The sequence below is a fragment of the Parus major genome, chromosome 13 (assembly GCF_001522545.3).
Source record: "Parus major isolate Abel chromosome 13, Parus_major1.1, whole genome shotgun sequence".
Taxonomy (NCBI): Eukaryota; Metazoa; Chordata; class Aves; order Passeriformes; family Paridae; genus Parus; species Parus major.
Window position 1 is genome coordinate 3,445,261 of NC_031782.1, and position 17,604 is coordinate 3,462,864.

At 60.6% G+C, this 17,604-nt stretch overlaps 2 protein-coding genes across 3 annotated transcripts; one reads left to right on the forward strand and one right to left on the reverse strand.

Annotated features, from left to right (window-relative positions):
* Positions 1-1,062: 1,062 nt before the first annotated feature.
* On the forward strand, positions 1,063-6,223 carry GPRIN1 (G protein regulated inducer of neurite outgrowth 1). Of its 2 annotated transcripts, none has more exons than XM_015642104.1 (3): positions 1,063-1,256; positions 2,680-2,773; positions 2,976-6,223. In XM_015642104.1, exon 3 carries the CDS (start codon positions 3,016-3,018, stop codon positions 4,402-4,404), a length of 1,389 nt encoding a protein of 462 aa, XP_015497590.1. In that variant the 5' UTR covers positions 1,063-1,256; positions 2,680-2,773; positions 2,976-3,015; the 3' UTR covers positions 4,405-6,223. The 2 variants fall into 2 exon arrangements, with proteins under 2 accessions (XP_015497590.1, XP_015497591.1); XM_015642105.1 differs by lacking the exon at positions 1,063-1,256 and adding an exon at positions 1,695-1,745.
* Positions 6,224-6,417: 194 nt separating this feature from the next.
* Positions 6,418-16,320, reverse strand: CDHR2 (cadherin related family member 2). Its single transcript, XM_033517762.1, has 32 exons — positions 16,197-16,320; positions 15,683-15,741; positions 15,256-15,321; positions 15,026-15,165; positions 14,777-14,830; positions 14,486-14,575; positions 13,793-13,882; positions 13,384-13,506; positions 13,163-13,306; positions 12,945-13,020; positions 12,650-12,756; positions 12,340-12,570; positions 12,097-12,252; positions 11,712-11,879; positions 11,382-11,443; positions 11,058-11,298; positions 10,718-10,954; positions 10,370-10,439; positions 9,668-10,288; positions 9,352-9,423; positions 9,029-9,078; positions 8,763-8,914; positions 8,467-8,569; positions 8,299-8,387; positions 8,037-8,111; positions 7,845-7,922; positions 7,705-7,765; positions 7,473-7,597; positions 7,199-7,312; positions 7,011-7,088; positions 6,847-6,907; positions 6,418-6,633 (listed from the first exon to the last, which is right to left on the reverse strand). The coding sequence occupies exons 1-32, from the start codon at positions 16,286-16,288 to the stop codon at positions 6,514-6,516; spliced, it is 4,005 nt and encodes a 1,334-aa protein (XP_033373653.1). The 5' UTR covers positions 16,289-16,320; the 3' UTR covers positions 6,418-6,513.
* Between the last annotated feature and the right edge of the window lie 1,284 nt (positions 16,321-17,604).

Here is a 17,604-nt window from a genome sequence, read left to right on the forward strand (position 1 = left end):
AAGGCAGCCAGCCCGGGATGAAGGCTGCCTGCGGGGAGGGGAAGATGCTCGCCATGATCCCATCCCCGCCCCCCCCACGAACACCAGGCAACTCTGGTGGGACGCGGACACGCTGGTGGCAAGATGCCGATGGGGACGGGGTGAGACGCTGCTGGCGGAGCTTAGAGAGGCAGGTGGAAACAAATGGCAGCAGGATGTGACCCCGCAGGCTCCTGCCTGCGGTGAAGTCCCAGCCAAAGGCAGAGGGGCGTTTGTCTCCTCCACTGCCGGGACTTGCCCCAGTCCATGACGTCCCTTGGACCCGAAAGAGGATGTGCCGGGGACCGAGTCTGATCCCAGAGAGGGCACCGTAGGATGTAACCCCACACCTGTGCCTCACAGGGAGTTAGTTCCCCCCCCGCTGCAGGCATGCAATGGGGTCCAGTCAATGCTGCAGGACTGGGAGCAGCACGCAGGAGCAAGTGTGGGGACAAACACCTTGAGGAGGGGACACATTGATGGGTGGGTGCAGGGATACACCCCCACTCCAGCCTCTCCAACCATTCATTGGAGTGCCCCTTGGTGACATCGGGGTGCCTTACTCTGCCCCAGAGAGGGAGGGGGGCAAGGATTTTTATTTCATTTCCATATCCTGCCTCCCTATTTTTAGCCTTCGGGGTTTTGTTCCAGGCTGGCTGTTTACTGAAAGAAGCATTTCCAACCTCCCTTGTCTCCAAGCAACCAGGTGTGCCAGCTCCCATGGAACCAGCCTTACCCTATAGATCTATAGGGCTGGGGGACCGGTGCTAACGTTATCTCCAAGATGGGGAACCCTGTCTAACCTTAGCACCCACCCCTCTGGACCCTATAGATCTATACCTCCTGTCTCTGTGCTGACATCTCTGGGTAAGGGAGGGGACCCTGGTCCCTTAGGGTGATGAGGGGCAGTGGGAAGTCTGGGGGGTATGCTGGAGGTTTTTGGGGGGGATCCAGGGATGCAGGTGAGGCGAGCAGGCCGCCTTCCCCCCAGCAGCGCGAGCGGGAGTGCGTGGGAAGGAGTTAGACAAAGCCTGAGCCCGGGAGCAGAGGCAAGCGCTGCCGGGAGCTAGACGGGGCCGTTCTTCCCTCCCCGTCCTCCCCCACCCTCGGGCGAGGGGTACTCGGGAGCCCATCTCCATCCCGCCACGCTGGCATGTTGTCCCGGTCCTTCGGGCTGACCGGGGTGCAGCCCCGTCCCCGGTAATGCCTGGGAGGGAAGCGGCCGTCTCCATCACCAGGTAGGAGGGGGACTGGGCTGTGTGTTGCCGTCTCCCCCACCCAAGGGACCTACGCTAAGGTTTGGGATCCCCTGACTCTACCGGTCCCGGCTGCGCGTCCTGCTGTGCCCGAGTGCATCGGGGAGTGCCGGGATGCTCGCTCCTGAGGCACGCGGGGTGGTGATGCTCCGGGTACCGGGGGGCTGTGGGACCATGGGGACCTCCCAGGGCAGCCCGTTGTGGTGACAAACGATGACACCGGGGGACATGCGGTGCGCCGGGACCCCCACTCCCCGCGCGGCAGCCGGCTCTCCCTCGCCTCCCCACTGCTGCTGGGGGTGCCGGGGCGGGAGGCAGCCGGGGGGAGCGGCCCGGGGCACGGTACCGCCCCCGCTGCCGCCGCCCCACGCATGCTCGCCGCCGCTGCCGCCGCCGCGCCGAGCCGAGCCGTGCGGGACGGGACCGGACGGGACGGGACAGGACGGGACCGGGCGGGAGGATCCGCCGCAGGTACCGGCGGCCCCGGGGCGCACGTGGCGGGACCGGACCGGCCGCCGCCGTCGCCCGCCCCGTACCGGCACCCCCGGGGGGGTTGGGGGGGGTGGGCTGCAGCCCCGGGACGGGCGGCGGGGGCAGGTCGGCTTTCCCAGGTTCCGCGGGAGCGGCTTTGTCCGGGGCTCGGCGGGGAAAGCGGGGCCGGGCCGTGCACACGCGTGTCCGTGCGTGCGGGTGTGCCCGTGGCCATGTGCTGGCGTGTGCGTGCCCGTGCGTGTGCACACGCGTGTGCCGGGGCTCGCAGCTCCTTCTCTGAGCATCAGGACCGGGCACGGCGCCACAGCCCCGCGGGATCGCGATGCTGTCGGGGCAGGTCGGGGTGCGGGGCGGAGCGGCCCTCCGGGGATCGGGGTGCTGTGTGGGAACCTACAGACGGGGCGGGGATCATCGCCGCCGGGCTCAGCACTGCTGGGGGACGTCGGTGACCGCCTGGTCCCCGCTCCTGTCGCCTCTCTTGGGAGGAAACTCGCTCGCTGTGTCCGTTCGGCTCTGCCCTTTTCGGGACCCACGAGTGACCGTGTCTGGAGGCGCGGAGTGCCCCAAACCTGCCAGACCCATGTGCTCCCGGCTCTGCAGGGATTCCCTGGCACTGCCAGAGCTGGGGGGCTCCCGGAGTGTTTGGGGCTTCCTGCCCTGCTTCTGCCCCACAGGGCTGGGAAGGGTTTGGGGACAGCTGGGTGGCACTGGAACGTGTTTCCCTCATGTGGAGAGGGAAGGGCTTGGGCTGCCCCGTATTCCTGCCCTTTTCTGCAGCCTCCCTTGGACCCCAGGCCCAGCTTGCTCTCACCCCTCACTGCACCCAGCTTCCCACTGATAGGAGGGGTCTGCCGAGCCTCCGGTTCTCAGCCTGGTGCCCAGGATGATTTTCCATCTAACACTCTTTTTGCAGGGGTGCCTGCACTGTGTTCCCCGCTCCACCAGCCACAGCAGCGCCTGGATCACGCTCCCGGTCCTGCTACCCCGGGAGAAGGCTGACTTTTACGGTAGGCAGCTGACACTGTTCCTCCCTTCCCATGTGCCTGGGCACCGTGTGCCACCACACGGGCTGTGCCAGGCACAGAGAGTGCTCCAGGTGGCCACCCAACCTGTTGTCATGGGTGGCACAGAGAAAAACAATCGGCAGCTGAGGTATACTGGGGGTCCATGTGCTGCTTGCTTCTCACTGCCTCATCCTCTCTCTTGCAGACCCGTGGCGGGACTAGCATGGGAGAAGCCTTTCCTGGGCATGGGCAGCGCTAAGGAGCCCGAGGGGCTGCAGGTGCTGAGCCTCCAGGCCGGGGCTGAGGACGCCTGTGAGCCCAGTGCCAGCTCCCCTGGCTGCCCAGTGGCAGGCGAGTGCGTGCCCGGCTCCGGCTGTGCTGCGGGAGCCCGTTCCTTGAGGACCTGCTCTGTGCCTGAGGCAGAGTCTCAGGGCACCAAGGCCAGCTCAGTGACAGAGAAGAAGGTGCCATCACCAGCAGGACCATCTCCTGGCACACTTCTCCAGGACACCAGCACAGAGCAGAGTGTGGCAGTAGCAACAGGGAGCTGCGGAGGACCAAGTGGTGCTGCCCCTGCCTGTGGTCCCACAGGGATGGGGGTCCCCAACACCCAAAAGGAGGATGCAGCCCCCACTTCCCCTGTGCCTGATCCCTGCCTCCAGGCAACCAGCAAGGACCTGGGGAACACACCAGCTCTTGCCAAACATGCGGCATTTGTGGAGCCCACTGCAAGCATCGGGACAATTGAGCTTCCAAGCCAGGAGCAGCCCCAGGACAGCAAAGGCACATCCCTGGGTGCTGCTCCTCAGACAAAGAGCAGTGAAGCTCCCAAAAACCCCCAGGGAGGCACAGCTGATCCCCCCAGCACCAGCAATGTGGGGACTGGGGGCCGAAGTGAGGCAGGACCAAGCTCCACTGCTGTGGGCCAGGGCAAAGCCAAGGGGAGCTCAGCCCGGGATGTGAGTGCTGGGAGCAGCCAGCAGCCCCAAACAGCCAAGCAGCTCTGTGAATCCTACTCCTTTGAAGTGAGCCCACTCCAGGACGCTGGGACACAAGACACGGGGACACAAGTGGACAGCCGTGTGTCCCTGGTGTCGGTGGCCTTAAGCCCCATGAGCCCCCCGTGTGGGGCTGCTGCCTTCACCTTCCCCAAGAGAGAGACGGCCTCTGCAGCCCCACGCCTCGAGCCCTGCAAGAAGGACGCGGAGATGCAGGTGTCCATGCCTGTGGAGACCCGCTCAGTGGCCACTGGGCCGATGACACCAGTGGCCAAGTCCCCGCAGACCTCGTATCCTGAGGTGCAGGTGAAGGGGACGGTGCCGGAGGTGGTGGAGGAGGAGCCTCCGGAGCCCATCCGGGAGGTGAGCTGGGATGAGAAGGGGATGACGTGGGAGGTGTATGGGGCCTCCATGGAGGTGGAGGTCCTGGGCATGGCCATCCAAAAGCACCTGGAGAAGCAGATTGAGGAACACGGGCGGCAGGTGGTGGTGACCCCGCAGACCACCCGCACAGGCTCCGTCAAGGGAGGGCCCCGCAAAGGCGAGGCCAAGAGGCAGCCCAGCGTCTTTCGGGCTCTGCTGCAGAACGTCCGGCGGCCCCGGTGCTGCTCCCGTGCCGGTCCTGCCATGGAGTGAGTTGTTGCCTGTGCTGGCAGGGTGGGGGTGCCTCGGGGCTTCGCAGAGAAAGTGGGGATGGGTCCCTGCCCTGGCGTCCTGAGACACCCGGTGCCAGTGTGCAGGGCTGTGGTGGTGATGGAGCACTGCACACTGGGACGAGGTGTCTCCTTTGCTGGGGTCCTTCCTGTCAGCCTGAGGTTCCCCCGTGAGTGTAGCCCCATGGAGGTGCCCTGGGACATGAGACTGGTCCTGTCTCTGTGCTTGGTGGCTTTTTTCAGCAAGGGGAAGCACATAGCTCCTTCCAGATGGAGGCAGCTGCTCCTGTGCGTCTCCTGCCCGTGGCACAGGTCTGAAGATGGCTCAGGGTGGGTGTTGCTGCCTGCCCTGAACTCTGGCACCCCAAGGAGCAACATCACTTCCCGTGCTGGAGAGACACTGGTGCATCACCCTGCCTTTGCTTTGCCTGTCCAGGGCTTGGCCACACTCCAACAAGCCCGTGGCTGTGCATGCGTGGGTCCCCACAGCTGCCCACAGCAGGCACCAATCCCCCAACTGCCCTGTCCTCTCTGCCCATTGTGGGTGCCCTGGATCTGGGAAGATGTGGCCACACAGGACACCATGACAGATCTCAAATGAGAGAGAGGGGCCAACCACGTGTGTGATGGAGAGCTGCTCATCCCTGGCTGGAGGTGCTTGTGGAATCTTGTCCTCATAGCCCCCAGCTCGACCTGCCTGGAGGCAGTACATCCTTGCCACAGCTGGTGATGGGCATGAAGCCTGCCCTGCTTCCAGGCCTGTCCAGCTGCTCCAGTGGTGCTGGAAAGGCCCCTGTGCTGTGGACATGGGCACATGTCCTGCTGGCTTCTCCTCTCCAATGGCAGCTGGGGACGTGACAACTGCAAAACGCTGCCACTTTTTACAGCTGGGGTTTTACAGGGTGGGGGGAAGGGGAGCTTTTATTGAACTGTGTTTGCATTTTTGGAGCTTTTTAAGAGACATTTTCAGCCATGTCTGTCCTGCCTGGAGCCACCTCCTCCCCACGGTGGCCTATGGGGCTGAGACCATTTTTTCAAACACTGTTCCTACGTTGCCTGTGCTCTGCTAGGCTGAAGAGCATTGGGAGTGAAGGGTCATTCTGCAGGGGGGTGAATATCCCTGTGGTCAGGCCCACATCTGTGTGGCTGGCAGCACCTCAGTGTCCTGCCAAGATGTGGATCCTGGTCCCCCCAGCCTGGCCCCATACAGAGGACCATCCCCACAGTGCCACAGCAAGGGGGGCCCAGGCCTGTGTCCAGCATCTGATGGGTAGGAGGCTGCAAACAAGGGGTGCTTGGAGAGCTGCACCATCCCCTCTGGACAGAAGTACAGGAGGGCTCAAGGTGCCCGAGTCACCACTGCAGCCGTTTTCCCTCATTAAGGGTGAAGTCTTGCCCACCTAAACCCACGCTGTACATCCTGGGCTTGTTTTGTCCCTGTGGGGCTGCAAAGGGCTTGCTGAAGTGCCAGCTGGCAGCCAGGGCTGTGGCAAGTGCCCACTCTGTGCCGTGGCACTCGCTGGGACCTGGCTGTGCTCAGTGCCTTGGGCTGTGGGACCGGTGCCACGGCCATGCCAGAAAGACCAGGAGCCGTGGGGCATCCTCTTGCCACCTTGCCCCAGGCTGTGCTCACCTCCAGCCCCGCACTGCCAAGCTGTGGCACACCAGCGCTGCAGCTTCATCACCTTATTTTCTTCTTTTTTTCCTTTTCATTTCTTTTGGGGGTGGGGTGGGGGGAGGAAGGGGCGGGAGGATCAATCTGTCAGTGTGGATGTTGGGTAATAAAACCTTGCACAAACCTCTTCTCGGGGCTGCCTGCACCTCCCTCCCCCGGGGCCGAGAGGGTCCTGGGGACAAGAAGCCAGACTGAGCCCCACAGTGGCACCTCCCCTCTGGTACCAGCTGATCCAAAACCAGCACTTCATGCTGGGAGAGATGACTCCAAGCTGACTGAGCCCCCCAGGCAGATGGGCTGATAGCAACAGGACACCGTGACCCCCGTGGAACAGTTTTATTGCCAGACACTGAACATATCAACACCGAAGCAGCTGCCCGAGTCCTGCTCTGGCCCCAGTGCACTCCGTGAGCCCGCTCACAAGTCCGTGGTGGTGAAGGTGGTGTTGAGGTACGCTATTTTGGTGGGCTCCTTCAGGTCCAGGGCAGCCACCAGCACCTCCTTGTCGGTGGGGTCTGTTGGCCGCATTTTGACCTGCTGCAGGAGGAGAAAGTGGTCAGAAGGGATGGGGACAGACATGTAAGGACAGGGACACCCATCCTTCCCTGGAGCTGAGGGCTGTTGAGGGGTGCAGAGTAAAGGACACAAGGGGTCCGTAAGGCCCTGGGGACCACAGCAGAGAGAAGAGGATGCAGGGTGCTCTGTCAGGATTCCCAGCTGCTGAGCACTGGCAGCTCTTGGCACACTTACTTCGACCTCAAAGTTGTCATCTGCTGGTGCATTTACTGTATTTTCATCCAGGGAATTCATGCTGTGGAGAATGGAGGGTGGGAGGTAAAAAAGGACCCAGGCACTGGAGAAGCGAGGTATGAGGTGACAGCCTGTGGCCTTTGGGACTTGCCCACAGAGCTCACCTGGTCACAGAGATGGAGTCCTCGTGGAAGCCCAGATCGTGGGAGGGATCGAGCGGGTGGTTCAGCATGGGGTTGGCCCTGGTCAGGGATGGGTGGCAAGTAAGAGCTGCTCCTTGGGGCACTGCAGCCCCTGGACATGGGGACAAGCCTGGTTTGTCCCCACCTGCTGCAGGGAGCTCCCCACTCACCCCTCAGCGTTGTACTGGTTGGTCCCAGGGATGCCAGCTCCGTGCTGTGCTGTGACAGGGTTGAATGTTGTGGCCACCTTCAGAGCCTTCATGGCACTCAGCTTCCTCTTGTAGCTGCAAAGCCCAGGGATGGGGTGGGTGAGAGGGGCAGGGAGGAGCTGGGCTGTGGGATGGGGTGGGCAGAAGCAGGTTGGAGGACAGGGATGGGTCTAGGGGTGCTGGTGAGGATGAGGGTGGTGGGGGATGATAGGAGGGGGTGCAGGCAGTGAGGTACCTCCTGGTGGTGAGTACCAAAACCAGGGTCATGACGAGTATGAAGATGAGCAGGAATGCTGCCAATCCTGCGATAATGCCAATCAGCTCTATCTCCTTGGTGGGCTTTGTCACATCCCCGGGGCCCTGGCACAGATCACGGGTGAGGGCACTGTTCCAGCCAGTGGAACTCCCCAGCCAGCCCCAAAGGAGTTGTTGCCCTCTCCCTGTGCCCCTTGCCTGGCCCCACTCACAATGACAGCCAGGCCCAGTTTCACCAGCTCAGCCAAGCCCAGCGGATCGGACTGTATGAGTCTGCCAAGGAAAGCGGAGGTGTGAGCAGCTGGGCTGGTTCCAGCACGTGGCAGTGCCCGTGCACAGCCCCAGCACTCACGTGCTCAGGTCATTGACGTCCAGGGCAGTGCCATTGCTGTACACAAAGTAGGCCTCCATCACTGACTTGCCATTCATGCTGCAGAATCAGAGAGATGGGGGGAGTGTGGTGCTGGGGTGCAGGGCATGGTGCCCTGCTCCAGGATGACACTCCTGATGCCACCACCATGTCCCCTTCCCCACCACCACTCACTGGGAGTCACGAGTGTCCTCCACGCTTCGGATGGCCACCACGTAGACTGCTGCCTTGGTCACGGTGGTCAGGGCCCTAGGAACAAGAGAGAGGGCGGAAGCTGGGCTGGACATCCTGCTGTTCTGCTCAAGGGCACAGAAAGCAGATGGATCCCCTGAAGCCCCCTCCTCTGGTTAGGACCAGCCTGGCCCACCCCAGTCCATGAAGCTGAGAGACACAGCTGGTGGGTCCAGCTGTGCCCCCCCAGCCCAGCACCCCTTACAATTTAATATTTTCGGAGTTACTCTGGACTTCTTCCACCGTTGACAGGAACTGGAGCCGAACACGGTAGCTCTGATCCACTGTGAAGATCTGTGTGTGGGGAGCAGGGCTGAGTGGAGCTGGGCCGGGCTTGTGGCATCCTGGGACAGGGGTTGGGGGTGACACTCACATTCAGCACGGTCTGTACTCTGTGCACTGGTTCCTCACCATCCTTAGCCTCCACTGTCACCTTGTACTGCCCCTTCAGCGATTCATCAAGGTTGCTGGACACCCTGTGAGAACAGGGACATCAGCGATCCCACTGCGCTGCACAGGATGTCCCCTGCCATCCCTCAAGCTCCATCCTACCTGCATGCCCAGGCAGGACTCCAGAAAGGCTTTGTCCCCTTTGCAGCCCGTGCTGGCCCTGCAGCAGGCAGGAGCGGAGCTGCATCCCCCCACCCCAGCCCAGCCCCATGGCCTCACAGGATCCTCCCGATGTAGGTGCCCTTGTCCAACGTTGTCGATATCATGAAGAGGTTCCCAAAGGGCCGAGTGACCCCGGTGTCCTCCACAAGCACCACACTGATGATGGAGAAGGTGATGTTTCCCCCCATCCCTGAGTCAACATCTGTGGCCTGCAGGGACAGAGCATTGCAGGAGCATGGGAGGGAATGGCCCCTGCCTGCCCACAGCGGGGACAAGTGAACAAGGCTCCACAGACTGACAGATACAGGCAGGCAGCTCCTCACCTTCACAGTAGCCACTTGCAGGCCCGTTACAGAGATTTCGGGGACAACCACTGCCAGGAACAGACAGATGGAGAGTGCAGTCATGCTGGTGAGCAGCCAGACTTTCTGCAGACCCCACACCCACACAGCCCTAGGGTTCTAAGCACCCATTGCTGCCCTTGGCCCCACAGCCTTCATGGAAAGCACTGAGTAACCCCAGCCTGGGCCCTGCACTGCTCAGCCCTGCTTGGGGCTTGGGGAAGATCCTCGCTGCTGGCGAATGTGGCAGGGCACGTGTGGGTGCAGCGAGGAGCCCATGTGATGTGCCAACCCCGACTGCTCACCAAAAGTCTCTGAGATGGCCTCGAAGACTGGCGCGTTATCATTCACATCAATAATGATGATCCTCAGGGTTTCTGCAAATGTCCCAAAAGCAGAGCTCTGATCACCAACAGAGCAGCCCTGCAGCATCATCCTCTGCTTCCTGTGGGAGCCCTGTCCTCCCAAAAGGCTTAGATCAAAAGAGCTGGGGACACCCTCCCTCCATAGCCAAACCACCCAGCTCCCACCCTGCTGCCCACAGCTTCTTGTGGGACGTGGGAGAGCCCAGCACCTGCCATGCCCAGGGGTGGTGGAAGGAGGGGGCAGTGGGGGCCGTACCGTTCTGGCTGTAGCGGTTTCCCTTCTCAGTGTACAGGTCCTCCACCCGCAGTGTGAGCAGGACCGTGTCACACACCTCGTAGTCGATGTCCGAGCTGTTCACCAGCACTGAGCCGTTGGGTGCCAGCATCAACCAGTCCCAGCACACGTCCTCAGCACTGCTGTCCCCCTTGAAGCAGGCGACCGCCAGCTCCTCGAAGACCAGCGAGTGGTTGGTGTCAGGGTCGAAGGCGTTGAGCGTGCGGATCAGACCCTGCTGTGTCCCGTTCTCAGCCACTGACACATCCCGCAGTGAGTCTGGCAGGATGGTGGGGGACTCGTCATTGACATCTAGGATGTGGACTGTCACTGAGACGTTGGCCGTGTCCCCTGCGTTGTCTGCAGCCGTGTTCTCTGCCAGCACTGTCAGGGTGAAGAACTTCTGCTGCAGTGTGTCATAGTCCAGGGGCATGAGAGGGTCTACGGACAGCTTCCCACTGTAGTTCCCTGGCCCCTGGCGGGATGAGCGGATTAAGAAGTTGCTGGAGCCACCGCCTCTTTGAAGTTGGAATGAAATGCGGGAATTGATCTCTGTCCGGTCGGCATCTGTGGCCTCCACCTCACCCACGAAGGATTCTGCAGCTGGAGAAAGACACTGAGTGGGCAGTGGGCACTGACTCAGGGCCATGGCTGGTCCCACAAGTTTGGCCATGCAATTTCTACCTGGAGATTCTTCAAAGACTGAGAACTCATAGGAGTGGTTGAGGAACATGGGAATGTTGTCATTCAGGTCCTGCAGGAGACAAAGCCCATGGCTGTAGCCCTTCCAGGAAACAGGATTCCCCACAGACAGCTGGGGACAGGAGTGTGGGCACCTGCCTGCCCACAGGCAGGAGCTACACAAGCCCTCTCCTGCCTCCCTGCATCAACTATTCACTCTGCCCCCACAGAAAGCCTGGAGACACAGCACCTCTGCCACAGCCAGGGATTCCACATCTCTGCCCTGCCCATCCATCCCAGTTCCAAGCCCCAGCCTGCCCCAGCATGTCCCTGCTTGTGCCCAGGGCTCACCCCCACGGTGATGGTGACGTCCACCGTGCTGCTCAGCCGTGGCTCGCCGTGGTCATACACCATCACTATCACCACCATCTGTCCACGCTCATCTTCCAAGGCCTCACGGTCCAGCGGCTCCTTGCTAAACATCTCACCTGTGACTGCATTGATGGTAAAGTTGTTGCTGAACAGTCCTGTCAAGATCTCGTAGCCCAATTTGCTGTTGCAGCTTCCAGGCTCGTCATTGTCGATGGCCTGAAAAGGTCAGTGTTTGGAACAGGTCTGTTGGGCATCTTGGGGACTGTCAGTCCCTCCCCTCTGACATCCCTGCAAACCCCCCACCTCTGTTGGTACCTACCTCGATCTTGGTACTAACATTCTGCCCCTCATCCACTGAGATGTAGTAGGAGCCAATGGGGATGGGTGCCATGTCATTGGCGTCCAGCACGGTGATCTCCAGCACCGTAGTTCCCACCAGGTTGCCCCCATCCTTGGCCTGGAGGTTGGCGTAGTAGATGGAGCGAGTCTCCCTGTCCAGCAAGCTCCCGTTGTACACCAGCAGTGCCCCGGTTGTGGCGTTCACCGTGAAGATTTTACAGCTGTGGCAGACACGGAGCCTTCAGGCCTGGAGCCCACTCTCCAGGATGATGCATTGGTCGTGGCTGGCTCCACCCTTACTTACATGGTCTCTGGGAGCAGCTGGTAGGTGATCTGGCCCAGGATGCCGCTGTCTGGATCATAGGCCTGAAAGACAGAATGAACCATCTGGTCAATCTGTTTCAGCCCTCAGAGCAGTGATGAGTTTGGGGCAGTGGCTGTTGGCAGTGAGCATCCCAAAAATGTGCCCCTCATAGGCAAAGGGTCCCACCCTTGAGTACCCACTGGCCCTGAGTCCTTCCTGTGTGGACAGAGAGATCAGTGCCCTCAGCACAAGCTGCACTAGAAGTGTTAGGTGTGCCCAGTGCCCTGCCTGGGGACAGTAGGTGTGCCCAATCCCTGCTCAGTGCCTGACCGTGATGTTTGGGGAGACAATGGTGCCATCGGGGCTGTTCTCTGTCACATTCAGGTAGTAGGTGCTCTGGGGGAACTCAGGGATGTGGTCATTGCTGTCGATGAGGTTGATGGTCACAGTGGCTGTGGAGCAGCAGTCTGTAGGGTTCCCTGTGTCATTGGCAATGATCTGCAGGATTGAAAAGGGACTGTGTCTCACACGAGTCCCCAAACATTAGGGGCTGTTACACTCCAGCTCCCCTGCACCAAACAAACTGCCAGAGCAGAGCCCTGCTCTGCTTTAGCTCTTGAGCTCTGCAAGAGGAGGGTTGTGTCCCCACTGTGTCCCAATGCTTGCAGGGAGCAGGAACTGCCTCCACAGAGCAGCCCAGCCCTACAAGTCCCACCTGCACCACCATGACATGGCTTATCTCGTAGTCCACTAAGGATGAGTTTTGCACCAGGATCTGGACTTCCCCTGTGCCCACAATGGTTGTGGGGAACACAGTGAAGGCATTGGCATTCGGACCCTGCAGGCTCAGCTCAAAACTGCTGTTGATGCCCTGCCAGGGAGAGACAAGAGCGAGGGTGAGTGCTGCAGCCAGGACAGACAACAACACTGCAACCCAGCACCACGGACAGGCTCCTACCTTATCTGGGTCTCGGGCAACAATGTTGAGGTTGGACACTGGCAGTCTGGAGGAGGAGTGCTCTATGATGTTGCCCATGAAGTTGTTCTGAGCACTGACAGAGAAGTCACAGCTGGACAGGGAGCAGTTGTAGAACTGGGGCTTGTTGTCATTGACATCAGTCACCAAGATTGTCACCAGGGTGCTGGCGCTGGCCACCTTGCCGTGGATATCCAGGTTCTTCTCACGTGCCTGGGCAGGAAGAGAGGGGAGGTTGGAGGGGCCAAGGAAGAGGAAGAGGAAGGTGTTCCCCTTGCTACCTCCTACTCACCGTGACTTTCAGTAGCACTTCCTCGCTTGGCAGCTGCTCACGGTCCAGGGGCTCACTCACAGTGATGATGCCCGTTGTGTCATTGATAACAAAAGGAACACTGGCATCTAGGACAAGGGGACAGCAGGAACCAGTGGCAGCCACTGGGAAAGGCAGGCCTGGCCCTCTCTCTGCCAGCAGGTCAGGCTGGCAGAGCCTGCGTGCCAGAACCAGTTTCCAGTTTGCTGCCTGACCACCCCTCCTGCTCCTGCCACCATGTCATCCTCTGCCTGACCCATTCTGTCCCATCACTCACTGCTGATGATGTAGAAGATTTCGTCATTCACCCCTGTGTCTTGGTCCATGGCGGTGACGGTCAGCACAATGGTGTCCTGTGGGGACATGGCCATCAGGGCAGGACCTATGCCCTCTCCAGCTGCCCACAGGTCTGGTGGCCCAGACACTTCCGGGCATAAGAACCCCCAGGGAGGGCCAGGGGCAGGGACATGACACTGGGGAAGGCAGGCTCCTGACCAGGTCGCAGTTCTCAGGCACAGAGCCCGAGTAGGGCGCATTGAGGAACCGTGGGTTCAGGTTAGGCATGTCCTTAATGGTCAGGGACAGGTAAGTAAAGCTCTCCTGGACAGTCCACTTGTTGTGCAGCCATCCTCCACCATCCTGAGGAGCAGAGCACCTGTCAGTCCCACAGCCTCCATACCTGGCAGCCCTGCACCCCCAACCTGGATGGTCCCCACCTGGGCAAGGATCTTGATCTGGTAGAAAGTGTTCTTGGAATAGTCCAGGGAACCATTGAGCACCACACTCCCATTGGGCAGGATGTAGAAAAGCTGGAGATTCTTCAAGTTGTCTGGGATCACCTGAGCAGGGGATATCATCCTCAAGGCAGGGAGCAGAGGTGTTCCAGCAGAGATGGGGACTCAATCCCCATCCTTCTGCCAGGCTTGGCCCATGTGGACCCCATACCACCAGGCTCATTCTTGGCCTGAAACTGTTCAACACCTTGCACCCATTGCCCAGTGGGTCGTGACCCAAAACCTCCCTGCACCCCGGAGATGTGGGTCTGTCCTGGCCATGTCCCCCAGCACCTCAGCGCTACAGGGGTGGCCCAGGGGTGGTTTTGGGTATGGTATGCTCTGTGCTCACCTCCTTGATGCTGTAGCTGACTTTGGAGGCGTTCCCAGTGTCGCTGTCGTTGGCAAACACGGTGTAGATGATGCTGTGCAGACTCGTGTTCTGGGCACACAGGGGGGTGGAGGTGGCAGAGCAGGGGGTGATGCTGGGCCTGGATCCTGCCAGCCCCACCCTGGGGTGCTCTGGCCCTGCAGCACTGTAGGTACTGCCCATTGCCATGGGATATACAGTGACAAGCTACTGTCCTTGCTCAGGCCAGGCAGAGGCCGGACCCCCTCACTACCCTCCCTGGGGCCCCTTGGGAACAGCAGCTACACCCCAACCCTGGAGCTGCTGGATGGGGGTCAGACTTAGCCCCACACCCCATCTACACCTTGATCCAGCGTCACGCTGTCCTGGGCTGACAGGTAGCTTGGGCACACCCTGAACAGAAACTCATTTCGAGGGCAGAGTCCCAGTCACATTCCAGCGCCTCAGGGTGACACAGAGGCTGCCATCGGGAATTGCCCGGGCACAGAGTGCTCCCAGGTGCTGGCTGCACCATCGATGACCCCACGCCCAGACACACTGTCACCACACACCCAGGTGTGGAGTCACACAGCTCCCAGCCTGTTGTTGTCCCACTGCTGGCACACCCATGCCACAGGAGCCACCCAGCACCCCGGCCCTGCTGCCCCTGGGGGCTGGGAGGTCTCAGGAAGGTACCTCAGGGACGATGGCATTATAGGGCAGGCGTTGGAAGACCGGGGCGTTGTCATTACGGTCCTCCACGATGACAGTAACTTTTTTGGAGATCTACCAGGTGTCAGAGAGGGCACAGGGTGGGTGTGTGGGTGATGGTGGCCAGCAGAGCTGGGTGCAGTTCTGGCAGCTCACGCCCACCCTAGCCAGCCAGCCACCTGCTTCCAATTGCCTTCCCACTGAGCCTTGTCCATGGACCTGTCCATGGGGGCTCCCTTCCCCCTGCAGCCACCCAGCCCTTGTCCCAGCACTCACCTCACTATTTACACCATCCGACACTCTGACAGTGATGGTGAGCCTGGCCTGGAGCTGAGGGGACACAAGGTAGGGCTTGGTCAGGGCCAAGGTGGAGCTCAATCCTTGGATGGCTGAGCCCCAACCTCTGTGGGGACAACTCTCCCTCCAGGAGCGGGGTTTTGGGGCCAGGGAGTGACCCACAGGTTCTGTCCTCCATCCCCATATCCCCAGCCCATCAGGACATCTGAGCCCATCCTCTGCCCACACCTCACGGTCCAGAGAGTTCTTCAGTGTCACTCTGCCTGATTTGGGGTCGACAGAGAAGTAGAAGGCGTCTGTCCCGCTGATTTGGTAGGTGAGAGGGTCGTTGTCTAGGTCATAAGCCTCCAGCTGGAAAGCAAACTGGCCTGGGGGCACAGGCTGTGTCAGCCCCTGCCCAAGAACCCCCTGATTACTCCTCTGACACCCCAGGCCCTTCTCGAGACCACCCTACTCACCCAGCTCCAGGTCCTCAGGCACATAGATGATGGTCATGTTGATGATGGGGACTGTGTTGCCTGAAACTACAGGGGAAGAGGAGCTGAGCATCATCGCTGTGCTGGGCTCTGCTGGCACACCCACGTCTGGCAGCACCTCCTCAGCTCCAGCCCCAGCTCCCAGCCGTGGTTTGGGCCTCTATGGGAGGCAGGGGAACCCCCAGCCCTCTCATCCTTGTGCTCATCCCACATCTCCAGACCACACTTCTCTTCCAGCTTCCGCCCCCATGCTTTCCCTACTGCCTGGCCCTGCCCTGGCTCTCCAGTGGGGTAGGCAGCAGTTTTGGGTTTGCAGCTTCCCCCAGGGAATTGAGAAAGAGTATTGGGGGTTGAAAGCAGCTCCAACACCTCCCACCCACCCATGCCAGACGCCAAGAAGAATCTTTACCTGTTGCCAGGAGGAAGGGGAGCAGCACCAAAGAGTGCCATGCCATCCTGCCAGGATACCTGTGGGCACACACCAGGGGACAGACACCTGAGAGACTGAGACCTGTGCCCCAAATCCCTCCTGGGGAGCAGCCACCAGGGCAGGAGAGGTCCTGATGGGGACAGTCCCCTCTTCTGGCGAGCAAACACCAGGCTCCACACTGCACTCCTGGGCATGGGCTCCCTGAGGACATGGCATGGGAGAACAGGATTCACCTCCAGCTACAGGAAACTGGAGGTGTGCCTGGGGAACCCCAGGAGCCTGTCCTGGGCATGGCTGGAGGCTCCATTGCTTGTGCCCAACAGGGCTTCCCCAAGCAGTGTTTGGAGTCCAAGAGCAACCCATGGCATAACCACGGTGCCTCCCTCCCTGTGCCAGGGCCTGTGGGCAGCTCCACAGGTGACAGACACCCCCTACTCCCCACCCATGGAGCAAGGTGCCCGTAGGGGCCGGGATAGGGGCCGACATCCCTTACCTGTGGCTGTGTCCCTGGGGATGCTGCCTCTGAACTCGAATTTTGACACTGCCAGACCTTTGCCTCCTGCAGTAAACATGTTCATCAATCATTAACTGCAATTAAGGGGTGAGAAATCCCTCTCCTGTCTTCTGTATTCCTTGTGCTCATCCCACAGCTCCCACCCAGCTCTGCTCCAGGCTCAATCCCCAAAACCAGGTCCCCAGGTCTCCACACTGGGTGCTGTCCCTCAGGATTCAGCCACCCCAACCTCCATCCGTGGGATCCCAGCTCCTAGAAGGGGTGTGGAGACTGTGGGGATGCAGAGGGATCTCAAACCTCAGGAGACCAAAATGGGGTTAGGGAAATGCCCTGCATCCCCTTGGCTGGGGGCACTGGGGTCCTACCAGGACAGGGGGTGGGCACCAACCTTGTGGTGTGGCCACTGGGGTGGGTGCCTGGGGCCCTCTGCACCCCCTGCCACCCACTTCCCTCCCCAGGGGCCTGGCCCAGCCTCCCTGACCTACTTCAGACCCGCTAGGGACAAGGGTGGATTGTCCAGCTCTGCTCAGGCAGAAAAGGGCTGGGAGGTGGTGGGGGGGGCACGGCCAGCCTGTTGGACCCCTGCATCTGTGGCCCTGTTCCCTGGGAAACCCACAGGACCTGGATACTGGAGAAACTCTGGAGTCTCCCAGACACTCAGCCTGCTCTGAGGTTCCCATCTGACCTTACACCTGGGTCAGAGAAACCCCAGAGAGGGGGCTACAGGGGACAGGCTGTGACCACCCCTTAGCAAACCTCTCCTGAGCTTTCTTAAAGTGTTAATACACTGTTAACCCCCAGTTCCTGCAAAGGCTGCTCCAGGACATCCTCACAGACACCCCATGAGCTGTCAGGGGTTACCTGGGCTGTCCCAGGGTGTCTCCCCCAAGACTCCTGGGCTGGTGCTGGACACCATAAACTGTCCCTGGCTGGGCTGGGGCACTTCCACACCTCCCAGGGCTGTCCTGAGTCATCCACAACTTCCTGAAAGGAGATTGTAGCTAGGTGAGAGTCGACCTCTTCCCCCTGGCAACCAGTGAAGGTTTTGGTTGGACATCAGGAAGAATTTCTTCACGGAGAGGTTTGACAGGCATTGGAATGGGCTGCCCAGGGGTACGGCGGAGTTACCGTCCCTGGAGGCGTTTAAGACTGGATATAGCACTTAGTGCCATGGTCTAGTTGACATGGCCGTGTTGGGTCATAGACTGGGCTGCATGATCTCTTTTCCAATCGAATTGATTCTGTGAATCTCTAACTCCTGGGACGCTCCCCAGGCCAGTCCCGGGTGGTGTTACTGCGCTGCCACTCGGAGCAATACGGCCAAACAGCTCCGCCGTGCACTGTTACCGGCGCCGTTCTTGGGCTTATTACGGCAGCAGGCGGCGGG